This window comes from Schistocerca nitens, chromosome 5 (genome assembly GCF_023898315.1).
Source record: "Schistocerca nitens isolate TAMUIC-IGC-003100 chromosome 5, iqSchNite1.1, whole genome shotgun sequence".
NCBI lineage: Eukaryota > Metazoa > Arthropoda > Insecta > Orthoptera > Acrididae > Schistocerca > Schistocerca nitens.
Window position 1 is genome coordinate 132,796,940 of NC_064618.1, and position 16,246 is coordinate 132,813,185.

At 36.1% G+C, this 16,246-nt stretch overlaps 1 protein-coding gene across 2 annotated transcripts in view; it reads left to right on the plus strand.

Annotated features, from left to right (window-relative positions):
* LOC126259539 (L-asparaginase-like) overlaps window positions 1–16,246 on the plus strand; it is a 419,333-nt gene that overhangs the window by 358,986 nt on the left and 44,101 nt on the right. For both annotated transcript variants that reach the window (XM_049956415.1, XM_049956414.1), the window contains 3 exons: window positions 6,611–6,724; window positions 6,839–7,048; window positions 8,692–8,816. In XM_049956415.1, coding sequence (XP_049812372.1) covers window positions 6,611–6,724; window positions 6,839–7,048; window positions 8,692–8,816 — 449 coding nt within the window. The remainder of the gene's footprint in view (window positions 1–6,610; window positions 6,725–6,838; window positions 7,049–8,691; window positions 8,817–16,246) is intronic.

The following is a 16,246-nucleotide window of genomic DNA, read 5'->3' on the forward strand; positions in this document are numbered from 1 at the left end:
CACATAATATGGAAACAATGTGTGTACTATATTTTGTGACCTACAATAAACTTTGCCAAATGCTGTACAAAATGATGCCAATAGATAGAATACAGAAGTATCTGATACATAAAATATTACTTAAAACATAAGAAAAATATCTACTATACAAGTCATAATCTACATATCTAAAAACAAAGATGATGTGACTTACCAAACGAAAGTGCTGGAACGTCGATAGACACACAAACAAACACAAACATACACACAAAATTCTAGCTTTCGCAACCAACAGTTGCCTCGTCAGGAAAGAGGGAAGGAGAGGGAAAGACGAAAGGATTTGGGTTTTAAGGGAGAGGGTAAGGAGTCATTCCAATCCCGGGAGTGGAAAGACTTAACTTAGGGGGAAAAAAGGACGGGTATACACTCGCACACACGCACATATCCATCCACACATATACAGACACAAGCGTGTCTGTATATGTGTGGATGGATATGTGCGTGTGTGCGAGTGTATACCCGTCCTTTTTTCTCCCTAAGTTAAGTCTTTCCGCTCCCAGGTTTGGAATGACTCCTTACCCTCTCCCTTAAAACCCAAATCCTTTCGTCTTTCCCTCTCCTTCCCTCTTTCCTGACGAGGCAACCGTTGGTTGCGAAAGCTAGAATTTTGTGTGTATGTTTGTGTTTGTTTGTGTGTCTATCGACGTGCCAGCACTTTCGTTTGGTAAGTCACATCATCTTTGTTTTTAGATATATTTTTTCCCACGTGGAATGTTTCCTTCTATTATAGTCATAATCTATACATATATGAGGACATGGCATTCAGATTTTCAGATCTGTGGGCCATTCTGTCTCAAGACTAATGACAGAAAGTCAAAACTACAATATTACAACACTAAACTAGAGAGATAAGTGCAGAGGCAATGTAAATTACTAGAATTACAAATTCCAAGTTTACATCTATAAAGTTACACCTTCAAAACCATCAAAAGAGAAGGAAAAAATCAGAGTCTAAGTGTGCGACGAGTGTGCTGACTCGAGAAACTCACATGACGGGTACTGACCAGAACAATGTACTCAATCAACCCCATAAATCAGAGTATGTAATGATATGTTGTCTCATGGAAAGAGAAAATAATGGAAAAAATATTAGGGCCTATGTTTACAATGTGGGGATCAACCCACGAATCCAAACCACACTGCATACACACCAGCAGAAATGTTTTGACTCAACAAAATGAATAAAGTTCATAATCATATATCAATAAGTTCCATCATATGTAAAGAATAGTTAGATGAAGCATCTAGCATCAATCAGTACTTGAGTACACCCCGAGTCGAGGTGACGAGGGGTACCCAAATAGAGTTAAGCGTGAGTTTGCACACAACTCAAGTTGCAGTGAGATACAATGCAGTCCTAAGGATTAATACAGGCAATCAGTGTCATAAATAGCTTGGAACGATGACATGGAGTAGCATGAGGACCAAACTCAATGTGTGAAATCAGAAATGTATACATCTTGTTATACAGATTATACTCGATTTATGATCACAATCATGAATGTCTTCCACACTATTTATACTTGTTCAAACTAACTACCCTACATACATAGAAACCTAGAAGATTCATTTACAATTGATAAAAAAGACTTAATGAGTGTTTAGATAAGAAAATTCATTGAGATGTATGACTACTAACCTAACAGTGCCGAATTTTATCAGATTCTGATAATTATTTCATAGAATATACTCTTGAACTTTTTAAGTTTTCACATTTCTGTGTTGAACATAGCAAATTATCAGCTGTAGAACATCAACTCAAGTCAAACAAGATTTTAAGTTCCATAATGTATTGGTAAGTTAATCCCCCTATTTGAAAAAACATAAATTTATGTGGAATAACACTATCCATAGCAGTGACTACTTTTATAAACAAATAGTTCCTTTAAAATTAGATAAATACAAGAATTTTCATATAGGATAATTTCTTGGATAACAATTTACAAGTTTAAGTCTCAAGACTGATTTAGTTGACAGATGCTTGAGTACGTTACCCAACACCTATAATCTCTTGAAAGTCGAGTGGACCAACAAGGGTGTAGCCATACAGTTGGGAATGGATCCACCCACATCTTCCAGTTTCCTCCCTAGATTTCTCGTCACACACTCAAACGGATAGGTAACTTCCTGTTTAGCTTTCACATCAAATCCTGAAAAATTGCTTTGTGTACTAGGCATGCTGTTCAGTACCTTCCTCACGTAACAAGGCATATGTTTTGCCTACCTATATTGAAAAAAATAAGTACTCACAGTTCACGTCAGGATGGATTAAAAAGTGTTCACACATATGGTACATTAATAAGCAGAGCTAAATGCAATGAGAAAATGAACTAGTAAGGTAATATATACATGTATACTAAAGATATCAAAAGTAACATTCACTTAGCCTTTAGAAGATTAAAGGAAATTATGTACACAAGCAGGACAAGTTGGACTGCACTGACACAGTATCCGACAAATGCCAGCTAAATGAGGTATACATCATAGTTGACGATGTACTGACATAAGAATACTGTGTTTAACATACACATGTGTTTTGTTTGCATAAATGAAACTCTAAGATACACATGAATAAAATGAGTCTTCACTCAATTTACCACAACACCCATGACTTTACCCAAAACAGTTCATGACAATTAAATTTCCAGAATGAGATTTTCACTCTGCAGCAGAGTGTGCACTGATATGAAAATTCCTGGTAGATTAAAACTGTGTGCCCGACCGAGACTCGAACTTGGGACCTTTGCCTTTCGCGGGCAAGTGCTCTACCATCTGAGCTACCGAAGCACGACTCATGCCCGGTCCTCACAGCTTTACTTCTGCCAGTATCTCATCAGGAAGGTAGGAGATGAGATACTGGCAGAAGTAAAGCTGTGAGGACCGGGCGTGAGTCGTGCTTCGGTAGCTCAGATGGTAGAGCACTTGCCAGCGAAAGGCAAAGGTCCCGAGTTCGAGTCTCGGTTGGGCACACAGTTTTAATCTGCCAGGAAGTTTACAATTAAATTTAATCATTTTCTGTAGAGTACACAAGGAAAATAACAATAATAATAATATTTATCACTAATTGTATTCTAAAATAAGAATTTATCAATAGATATTTAATGGCTTTGTCACATTTCAAAATTGTAAAAGTATCTACCCATTTAGTCACACGGCATATTTGTATGAAATTCTAAAGCACAAATGTATTACAAAACAGAATTATATAGTTGATGAACCTGCAAATACAGCGTGGCATTGACTTAAACTCAGTCAATAGATAAGACAGAACTTTAGAAATAACATCATCATGCATACTAAGTTCTTGACAAAGGAGAGAGAAAAAAACAATTAGATACTTAATGGATCATGTCTATAAGCTTTCAGGTCAGTGATACTGCATAATCCAAACAACTTCTTAGATTTCGGATACAAAAGTCTGTATGCATTAGAATTGGATTTTAAAGAATTTCGAATGATCCTATATGAATACCAAAAATTTCTTTCTCTCAGATGTCAGTACTTTAGTTTCTCTTTGGCTTTCACCAACACAAGATCTCCTACCTCAAACTTAGAAAATCTGCCTTTACCATCATGTCTCTGCTTTCTCCTATCTCCCTGCTTTTTCGTCATGTCCCTGACACACTCTTATCTCTCTTGCGGTGACAGAATTTTATGTGGTGGAAACTCAACATTCTCAGAAATAAAGTTAGCTAGTCTGCAGTTAAACATGATTTCAGATGGTGAAAACCCTGTTGAAGAGTGTTGCAAACTGTTCATAATATCCTCAAAATCACTGACATAATGTCTGCCCCTGGTAGCTGAGTGGTCAGCGTGACGGAATGTCAATCCTAAGGGCCCAGGTTCGATTCCCGGCTGGGTCGGACGTTTTCTCCACCCAGGGACTGGGTGTTGTGTTGTCCTAATCATCATCATTTCATCCCCATCGACACACAAGTCGAAAGACTTGCACCCAGCGAACGGTCTACCCGACGGAAGGCCCTAGTCACACGACATTTTTATTTACTGACATAATCCATCCAACTGGTATGATTCTTACTACAATATGTTCTAAATAGTCTTCAGATTTCTCTCTTGTATCTTTCTGCAGGATTATTCGACGTATGGTGCACAGAGGTTATAATATGCCCTATTTTTGCATGATCAACAAAATCTTTCCAAGCTTGTGATGTAAAGTGAGAACCATTGTCAGATAAAATTGTTTTACAAATACCCACCTGATGAAAATATGTGTTTTCAAACTTAGAAATGATTTGCTTACTGCTAGCTTTCGTAAGAGGAAACTACCTTATGAACTTTGACAATACATCAACCACCACATAAATATAACAAAGCCCATCCTTAGACTTAGGCAAAGGTCCGTAGACATGTGCAGACATGAGGTCTAGGTTACTGTTAGGTGGTATGTTTTGCATTTGACCTCTACTTGTTTGGTTACTTACCTTCACTCCTTGACATGAGTCACAGCTTCTTGACTCTCCTTCCTATTTTATGAAAATAGATGCTTTCCTGAATCTTTTGTGTACATTTGGTTGATCCACAGTGACCAAAACTCTCATATGTATAAGTATCAATACATTGTTCCACCCAACATAGTTTCCAATCATCTGAGTCAGTCTCGTGTCTCCTGAATAAAATACCCTTGTGTACCTCATAATATTGTCTAGTCTTTCCTCCTCCTTTCTTACCCAACATGCCCTTAACCAATTTCCATTTTTGATCACAATTTTGATACCTATGAATGGCTTTGCAAATTTTCAAGATCTCTTTTTCCCCCTTTCACACTTCTCAAGTACACAATTTTAAACCATTTCTCTCCAGTTCCAAAGTTGTTAGATCCTTCACTCCCTGAAGGTAGCCTAGACAAAGCATTAGCAACTACATATAACAATACTCCAAAGGGTTTACAATTTTTCTTGACAAATGAATGTATATTAGTTTCAATTATTATTTCATAAATGAATCCAGAAATAAACAAAGTAAACAGTATTAGATTGTGCAATTAATAATAAAAATTTTTAGTGTGCCAAATAATTCGTAAATTTCAAATCTTTCTAAAAAAAATTGTAACTGTACATTCAGAGCTATTACTTATTGATTATAACATACAAAATAAAGTAATTCCTTTTCATAAATTTTGGCTTAAAATATAACACACTTTGTATAAAATTTTATGAAAGTTTTCAGAAAAGCTGCTGAGATAATATTGACCTGTCCAATATTCTATAAATAATACTGGTATCAACAACTACTGTTGAGGAAAAGTAATGCTAGAGGAGGATGTTCTATTACAACATGTTAAGCATCAGTTCTTAAGCTTGCTGTTTCTGACCATCAGGCTAGGTGACAGGAAGAACCATCCACAATGACAGTGTTGAAAATCTCAACAATAAACTTTCAGTGAATTTAAATCTGACTTCTATTACTGCTTCAATGTCTCACGCCGAGAAGTATCTTTGCCATTTAATGACCCCCTCCCCCCCCCCCCCCCCAAAAAATAAATAAATAAATAAATAAATGAAAAGTGACTGCATAAATCATGAAATGACAACAGCAAGAGGAAAACTTCTACTTCCCCAATGTGCTTTGCTAAAGGATTGCAGTAATTGCCACCTAAAGGGAGGATTTAACAACTGTCATAATTGTTACAAAGAACTATTAGGAGCTAGAAACAATTATGTAGGTACAATGTTAAGGAAATCAAGTAACACTGGCACAGCTGTTTGAAAAATTATAAATAGCTTTAAGACTGTAAAGACAAATCATCTAGCGACCTTACTATCAATCAGGGATGGAATATCATCAAATGGCAACAGCAAATTGCAACTATTTTAATGGGCACCTTTCTTCTGTTACAAAATCAATAAATGACCACCTCAGCAATGTACAGTTTGAATATAAGGGCTTTTGTATGTTAAGACTTTGACAAAAAATTCTGAATCAGTATTCTATGATGGGTTGTCTAAATTAACAAGGTGCATACAGAATATATTTGGTGCCATGGACACAGCAGCAGCAGCAGTGTCAGCAGCAGCAGCAGATGATGATGATGATGATGATGATGTAATTCCATCAGGTACCCTTCTATACAATCTAAAAATAACCCTGATTTACAGGAAAGGTGATAAATCTAAAATTGAAAACTATTGATCCATATCAAGGTTATCTGCATTTTCTAAGGCAACTATGGATGTTACTTACGTGAGACTAATGATATTCCTGATGCAACAGAATGTAATGTTTGAGACTCATAATAACTTTATGAAAAATAAGTTCATTTCAGCACCCACAACATAGTTAATATATGAAATAAAAACTGCTATAGAGAACAAGAAGTATGATCCTGAAGGGTGACTTGAGCTTGAAAACATGTTTGATTGTGTAAACATTGACACAATACTTGACAAACTATGGAATTACGTATCAGAGGAACTGTCTATGAATTGATAAATTAGTATATGAGCAACAGGAAACCTCGTGATCCTCTCATCACAGTAGTAGCAAAATGTTGTTCATGTATTCTGTTGTACTGTACAAATTAATTAATAAAATTTACTTTCTAATTTCACAGGTACTAGCTGACATGGGAGTAATTGCTGGTTATGATATGACTCCAGAAGCTGCTCTTACTAAGCTGTCCTATGTACTCTCAAAAAAGGATTGGAGTGACAGTATGAAACGAAAGGTAATTAACATACATTAATTTCGTAGACAGCCCCTTTTTACTTATGCAGCTGGTGTGAGGAAAACTATCTACATGTAAGACATATGTGAAACAGATTTTCTACATATTTCACAGGCAATGCAAGACAATCTCAGGGGAGAGTTAAGCATAATTGGAAAGTGGAAAGCTCTACAGGAATGGGATCTTGTCGACGCAGTTGCACGCTCACTTAATGTCTACAGTCCTAAGGAACAACAGAAAATTGGTTCAGTTTTGTATCCAGCCATGACAATAGCTGCTGTATCTGAAGGAAATATTGAAAAATTGAAGCAGCTGAAAGAATTTGTGAGTGCATTTTATGTGTTTTACTAATTGTGGGTTTAGTATATTGGATGACACTATAGAGGTAGTGAACTTATTGTCGCACCTTCTTGATGAAATTATTAATGAACAGTTGGTTGTACTCTGTGATTGTTTAAAAGAGTAGTATAAGCTACTCCCAAAGGCACCACTATAGCATCTTCCACCATCTGCCCCCCCCCCCCCCCCCCCCCGACCCACCTCTCTCTACCTCATGCTTCCTCTGTACCCAAGTTGAGTTGCTGCTCACTGCATTGCGACCTCAACACCCAGAGAGAATAGTATGCACTTCCATGTGTGTGTATGCTCATGTGGGCACATATTTACGACTACTGAGGAAGGACTTTGTCCAATAGCTTATCTAGTTTTAAATGTACTTTAAATATGTCCCTCTTTGGCTCAGTGCTTTCTCTGTGTTGTAGTAGTATTTCATTTCCATTAAAATTTTCGTATTATTTAATGGAGTATAGTCAAATGAAACTTCATGGTATATGGTTCCAGAGACCTTTCCAAGTTCAAACATCTATGACGTATATAAGCAGACAGAAGTGATGACTGGGTTTCAGGCAGGATTCCCCATTTTGTATGATGCTGAGGTGCTATTACAATACAGTTGGAGAGCCTCTGCAATGTTGTTAAAGTTTAGGGGGGAATACCGAGTGAACTGAAGTGTAAATAGAAATTTGGACTGAGGAGGAATATGTGCTAGGATAGTCTGTAATTGTGCAAAGCCACTGTAGCAGGGTAGTGTAGTGGTTGGTGCATCTGCCTTGTGATCAGGAGACCTGGGTTTGAATTCCAGTATAAATACAAATTTTCATTCATTGCATCAGTCTATACATACACATCAAAGTATAGTCAGTTTCATTTTTAGTTACATCTGGTGCTCACTAGGTCATTGTATTCTGGGACAGATGAAATAGCTCTAAAAGTTGAAATACCACAGTTTCTTTTGAACTTCAAATGAGAATGAGGAATAGAAAGTAGTAAAAATGAAATATTGAGCACTCAGGAGCTTAATTTTGAAACTGTAGGATAGAATTAGGCTGGTGTGATCCAGCAGAATGACAACAAATGAACTGAATGTTTTACATTTTCTGTGATTTGTTGCCTCTTTCACTGGTAAACAAGCAGAAATATTTGAAGTTCAGACAGTTATTTTTCCCTTTATTTCCCTGTAGAATAAAATTAATTAATTAAAATAATGTTAGAGAGAGGAAAGGAGTACACAATACCCAAAGAAAGATTTTACAGTATCAGTTTTTTTTATATAAAAGATGGATCTACCTGGTGCATTAAAGCCTTAGGTTTTAGAAGATCTCAAACCTAGAAGTTATCCTTCTGCAGATAGAGTTCCATAAAAAAATGCTCTCATGCCTCGACTCAAAACATACGGTTGCACAATACTTTCTGCAAATAATGTGGCTGAGTTTCTGGTCTGGTACACATTTTATTTTACTAGGAAGGTTCATTTTAGCGCACAATCTGCTGCAATGTCAAAGCTTCATTTTGTGTCAGACTTTGTATTGAAATGATTAAATTATTTAGAAAAAAGAAATAATGCAGCATAGTTATTACTTCATATAACTATTTTTATTAAAGTAGGCATTTTTTGTTATTCTTAACAGGGAGCAGATTTTTCTTGTAGCAACAAAGACCATCGGACAGCTCTCCATATAGCATGCTGTGAAGGAAATGCAGAAGTTGTGCAGTATCTACTTATGAATGGTGCCAGTGTACATATGAAAGATAGGTAATACCACAAAAGTGGTAAGATGATATGAAACATTTATTTAGAGCTTTATCAGGTTTCTTAATATCTTCTGTGTTTCAGCTCCTATTGACTCTTTGAAAGAAGGTGTATAAACGTATCATTCTTTTTGTTCTTTGCATGACTATGTTATGGAAGCAGGGAGTTGGAATGCAAAACTATTACTCCTGGAGTTGACTGATTGAGTATACAATACCAGGTCAAATCTATTTATCAAACTGGACAATTGTGACCTCAAGTATAAACAGCACACTTAATACAACATAATGACTTTAAGTTAATATAAGAATGACTAGCAGGATAAGGCTACTAAAAGTTGAATTGCTGCAGCAAAATTTTATCGAAAAAACAGGTTCCAACTTTTAACTTCCATAATATAGTTTCTGACAACAGGATGTTAAGACAAGTATCTTTCAAAACAAAGAAATCCAAAATTATTGCTTTTGTAAAACCGTAAGACAATCATTTTGATTCATCTCATTTATTGAACAAAGCATAATCATGGAACCCTCTGGTCTTTTGATGTGGATTTGAACCCCAGAAATACAGAAATCTATAATACTTATACAAAATGATGCTTCCTTTCAGTTGCAGCATGCCAAAACCACTACCATTATCCCGTCCCATAATTCAGCAGCACACAACGTGTATAGAACGTGTTTTGCTTTTACAGAAGCGACATTACATGGAGTTCATCAGCACAGACTGTGCCCTCATATACATAGGCCTTATACACTGGTTTCATTCACTATAAGTAATGTTGGCTTCATAAGTGCTTACATCACCACAAAAAGCAACTATTACATTATCTGATCAAGCATTCACACTTCTGCAGTAACATTGTTTGAGCAGGGCTCCAAGCACATTACTTGTTCATGGCCAACTCCCCTGGCCCACCAGCCATGTTATGCCAGTCACACTTCTGTCTTGCTCCACTCCATTCAGCAACCAGCTTCTCACTGCTCACCAGAGAACCTGTGGAACTTTCCAGCCCAAAGATGGGTCATTACCCCTTCATGTGACTATTGATAAGTGCTGACATCACACAACTGTTGAAAAAATAATGAGATTGCTAAACAGGTACACCATTGCAATCAGAAGTAGCATCTGGCATTCTCCAGAGCCCTCTGTTGTTCCTGATCTACCTAAACAATGTAGGGGACAATCTGAGCAGTCCTCTTACATTTGCAGGCGATGCTGTCATTTACCAGTATACGATGTCATCTGATGACCAAAACAAATTGCAAATAAATTTAGACAAGATACTGTGTGATGCAAAAAGTGGCAATTCACTCTAAATCATGAAAAGTGTGAAGTCATTCACATGAGCACTAAAAAGATTTCACTAAATTTAAGTTACACAATAAAACACACAAATCTCAAGGCCAACTGAATACTTAGAGATTATAATTATGAATAACTCAAAATGGAATGATCACATAGATAATGTTGCAGGTAAAGAAAAGCAAAAACTGTGATTTATTGATATAACACTTACAATATATAACAGGTTTACTAAAGAGACTGCTTACACTATCCTTGTCTGCCCTCTTCTGGTGTTTTGCTGTCCAATGTGGGATCCACATTAGATAGGATTTATGGAGGATATTGAAAAAGATCAAAGAAGGGCATCTTGTTTTGTATTATCATGAAATAGGGGAGAGTGTGCCCCTGACATAACACACAAATTGGAGGGGCAGTCATTAAAACAAAGGTGTTTTCACTGTGGCAGTTTTCTCAGCAGAGTGTGAAAATATTTTCTCACTGCCCACCTACATGGGGAGAATTGATCATTATAATAAAATAATGGATATTAGAGCTCACACAGAAAGATTTAAGTGTTTGTTTTTCCCGCACGTTGTTCGAGAGAGGAACAGTAGAGTAATAGTTTCAGCGTGGTACAATGAACCCTCTGCCAGGCACTTAATTGTGAATTGCAGAGTAATCATGTAGATTTAGATTGCACAATATGAGCTCTGCAGTAGTGACATCCCAAAATTCCTATATCATGAAGTATAAGATTAAAATGGAGCATTGATTGACCGTTATGTGGCTGTAGCTCCACAAAGGTGCATTTGCAACACATGGTTATCCAGAAAATTTTATTTATTTTAATGTCAGCTACCTTGGCCTGACCTTATTATTGGGTTGTTTTAATCCACCTGGCTAATAAAGCTGTTCTGTAATTAGATATCATGTCCAAAAATCCGTGATCTCCCAGTAGGTGAAGGCCCAAGTTGCGTGATTGGGATATCGTTATTTTTTACGACTGAGTGGAAACTGAACTTTGCCGGTTGAAAAGTGCAGAAGGAACAGGTTCATGAAACATCTGAATATGGCATGTTTGACTGCTGCATATGGAGCTCGAGCGGACACATTGTTAAGTGACAATCATAATACATTGAGAATACAAGTCAAAGCACTACAATAATGGGGATCTGTGCCAGGGGATATACTTCAATCTGCAGTGTCTAGTGAAGATGACACCCTTGCTGTTGCAGGAGCTGCACACAAAGTGTGCTTACCGGTGGTCAGAAAAGTGAGACATAATTTTATCTATTGAACCAGCTGAGCTGAGACAAGTTAAGACATACAGCACTTCATATCAGGCATGGATTAAGCTAGAATCTATTTATGCATCCATGGGACCTGCTCACAAAGGCATGTTGCTTAAACATCTCATGCTTCAAAAAGGCAAGCTGAAGATGAAATGTGCATTTTAAAATTTTCTGGCAAACTGAATGTTCGTGTTGCAGTATCTTGCTGAATACATTGATCCTGTGGACAAGTAACATGCTATGAGATGGACATTAATGGTGATCTATTGTCAATAATGTTGCATTGCATCTTCCATATATTTGATAAAGGACATGTACTAAAAAGTATTTATTTGCCAGACTGGTATTGCACCCTTGTATACTTACACGTATACCGGTGTTCTTGTTTTATCAACATAGTGGTACATACATTTGTTGTTTATCATCTGTAACAGATGCCACACATGGTGGGTTTATGTCCAAATACTATTCCGGGAAACTGATATTTTTAAAATGCATGTCATGATGTACAATGAGATGTTCTTTACCAAATATATGCAAGATTGGGAGCACCCAACACATAAGATTTTCACAAATCTTGCATATAGATATGATAAGGTTAGGTATATCACCTCGTCACAGTTTACACCTACATTTATACTCTGCAAACTACTGTGAAGTGTAAGGTAAAGGGTACTTCCTATTGTATCACGTATTATGATTTCTTTGCATTGCATTTATGTGTGGAAGAATGATTTTAAATGCCTTTATTAGATGTCAAGACACTCAAAAATAAAAATTTTGGAAGAAAACAATGGAAGGATTCAGAAAGATAATGAAAATGCAAGTGCCATGATATTTGTTAAATCAAAACAAATGGTTCACAAAAATATCAAAAGGTGCTATGACTGACAGTGAAAAATTGGAGCAAAAATCAAATCAAAATCAGCAATAGCAGAAACCATTGTACAGTGTAACTTATGCAATAAAATGGAATCAGAATCAGAATTTTTATAATCCCATAACATAGAAAGTCAAATCACAGATCTGATGTACTGGGGACTCGTCAACATTACATTTACACCATGATTATAATTTGTATATACAGTATTACAAAAACAATATATCAACACTCCAGTTTACATGTATTACAAAGTAATATATAACAACAGTGTTTATATAGTGAATATATTTTTACAATCATTTATTTGACACAAAACTGCTAAGCTTAATTTACAAGTGATATTTCCTTGCTCAGACTTCCACATCATCATTCATAAATTCTTCTATGGAGTAATAACATTTCTCCACTAATAACTTGTGCAGCTTTGGTTTCAGTTGCCCTAGCTCCATGCTGTTTATTTGTTTCTTTTTTTAGCATGATGTAGATTTTCATGCCCATATATTCTGGGGTTCGTGCATATAACTTTAACCTGCGAGTAGGAAGCATGAAGTTTGTCTTATTCCTAGTGCTGTATCGATGCTTAAAATTGTTGTCTGTGAGTAACGTAGGGTTACTATATACAAAAATAATCAATTCATGGATGTACAAACAGGGGACACTCAATATTTTTAGATTTCTTAACAGTGGATGACAAGATTCTTTTGGTCCTGTGTTACACATATTTCTAACAATTGATTTTTGTAATTTCAATATTCTAATGATTTTGCTTGTATTACCCCAAAAGATAATGCCACACCTTATATCAGCTTCAACATAGCTGTGATAAACTACATAAAGAGGATGAGTTCATTTTCAAGAAGAAACTGAGTGCATTAGCTGTGCATAAAGTCAATGAAGTTCATTGTTGTCTTTCAGTGAATGAACTAATTCCTAACAACCTGTGATGCAGACGCAGTGGTTGCACATCACACATGTTTAATGACCCGAAATCATTCTCATATGTGACAGAAATGTAGGAACATTTAATCCTTGCAGACAACAGTGTTACTCAAGTAGAGGCTAAAAGTAATGTCTAAACTGCTACACCAAACAGTACCAACAACTCAATAACATTTAAAAAAATTGCTTCCCAGATATCAGAATCCACCTTATTTCAGTGGCAAAAATTGTAGATAAAGCTGTGCAGTGACATTCAAGAAAACTTGTGTAGTTATGCCATTTTGAAGCCATTGTGAAAAAGATTTGGTATCTTGTTTGATTTGTTTGATTTACAAGGGGATCACTCAAAGATATATGCCATTATGGAACAGCCAGTCTCAAAAAGTGTTATGGAAATATGGCATTCTCAGTAGGGCCACATAAATCCAAGACACAATATCAAGGTGCCAAAAACTAACATGTGACAGATATGAAATTCATAAGTAAAGTTTACCTCTCAAAATACACGTCTCGAAGAAAAAATTGTGTCCATTCTTTTTATGAAATGAGATAAAGACTCAGATAAATGTTTGGAATTAATCCACTCCAATGTATGTTCACCAGTGAAGGAAACATCTTAAGGTGACAAAAGATTTGTTGTGATCTTTGCAGACAGCCATAGCAGATGGTACCAAGTGAATTTCTTTCACTACAAGGAAGAACTTGCCAACACTTTTCTTGAATTCCAGAACCAGACAAAAGAATCAGACTGATCATAAGATTAAATCATTTTACATATATGATGGAAAGTAGTACTCCAATTAGAGCAAATGGACTCCATCTTCAATATGGAAGGTACACAGTGAAGTCTTAACAGTTTCATGCACACTACAGCAAAATGGTGTCAAAAAAAAAATACAATGGTACATTGGTTAAAGCTCATTGCACACTTATTGGATGAAGACTACCATCATTTTGGGCTGAAGCCATAAACACAGTGAAGTATGTCAAACTTATTGAATAGTGAAAAGGTCGTGTGATAGAATTCAGTTTTTGAAGTGAATGAAGAGAATCCTGACATAAAACATAACATATTTACACATTTCGCCAGAAGGATGTCATGTTGGACAAAAGATGAAGGAAATCGATCCTATTCATAAGAAAAGGAATTTTTTAGACTATTCAGACTGCTCTAAGCCTTTTAAGAGTGGATACCAAAGGGTTGTAAGCTCATTTCAAGAAATGTGGAATTTCTTGATCATCACAGTTCCGAACCTGAGCAGGCTTTTGTGGATTTCTATGAAGGCAACAAAGGTCAACACCAAGAAGGAAGTCTCAACCTGAACATCAATGGAAGACATTCCCAGGGTTTTCCAAATGTTGTACATGATGAAAACACTGCTACCATTGTAAAATTGTTCATTGACTGATGTCTCTACAATACCAGGTTTCAGGGGCTCAGGCCCATCTTCAGGTATACCTATAAATAGTAGGACAAAGTGTCCTTATCAGAACTAAAGTATAGAATAGTGTGCCTTGTAAGTTAGCTTTGGCATGGACACTTGGTCCTATTATTTATATATACACCTGAAGATAGGACCAAGTCCCTGAATCCCAGTAATGTAAAAACTTCAGCCAATAAATAATTCTGCAAATGTAGTGCATGTTTTCACATAATAGTTGTAGATGTCAGACCAAAAAAATTTGTTTCCAAACACTGAATCGCAGGGCACTATCTGATGATGAACCATTCTATGGCTTGAAGATGATGATCTAGTTAAATGTGATATGCTCAGTATCACAACAAAATGTGGATACTGCAGACCAAAGATAGTATGATCCAGCAGGAGAGGGCTTTCAACCAAGATGTTCAGGTTCCCAACCAATGCAAGTCAAGAACCATTCTCTATCAACAGCCAGAATCAAATGTTGAACCAATGACTGAAGGAGAAGAAACTCCAATTTGTGATGGGAAACTTCACTGTAAATGTAACAGTCATCAACACCAGAGAGGCACTAAATGGACCAGATCAAAGAGAATAGTTTGAAGTCATATACAATGGCATCAGGTCATTGTCAAAAATGGTATGTGCAACATAGTTGGTGGGTTAACAAATAATAAAGTTCTGAAAGAACAGGTACTGTAGTGATGAATCCTTACTTAAGAGAAAAGCAAGAGTAGTTGTACCAGAATTCAGGTAATGTCCTGGAATTGACTTTGTAGAAAAAATTGTCTCAATGACTAAGCTTGATTTGCATTCAGGGAGAATTTACAGGATGAAAATGTGAAACATGTTACCAAGAACACATAGCAGATGATAAATTTAATCACTTGATAAATGTATTCTTATAACATTATGAATCTAATTTTCCTTTTAATGCACATGACTGGCTTTAATAAAGACTTAAAAATACACTACAAGCAGTATTGCAAAATTCTCCAGTATCTCATGAAAAGGAACAAAACCATAGACTATACACCAAAAATTCAAAATTTCAGGAAAAAGCCAAGGAAAATTGAGAGCATTACTTGACGTGAAATAAACAAATTAAGACAATTGATATTCAGCTCCCAGATGTCTATAGCAGTGAGACAGATGATATGAAAATTCAAACAATGGACACCTAAATAAATAAATGCTTTTTAGTGGTAGCTGAAAACACAAGGGCAAAAAATTGTTAATTGAAAGCAGAACCATTACACTTTCTTAGACAGGTAGTGCATATTCCACCAATCAATGAGTCAAAGTGTATTTCCTGAAAAAATGAAGTTTGCAGTAGTACCACCAATATACAGTGAAGATAATCAGGTGACTTCTAATAGTGACCCATCACCCTCCTTTCCATGTTCTGGAAGTTTTTTGAGAAAGTATCTTACAACAGAATATTGAACTATCTTTCTGAGAGTAACCATTTAAAAACAGTTCAGTTTGGCTTCCTTGAAGGCTTCTCAAAAGACAAAGCAATATGTGATCTCTTGAACTCAGTGCTAGTAAAACTAATTAGGGAGAATTGCCCTGTTGGTATTTTCTGTGTTCTTGGCAAGGTCTTCA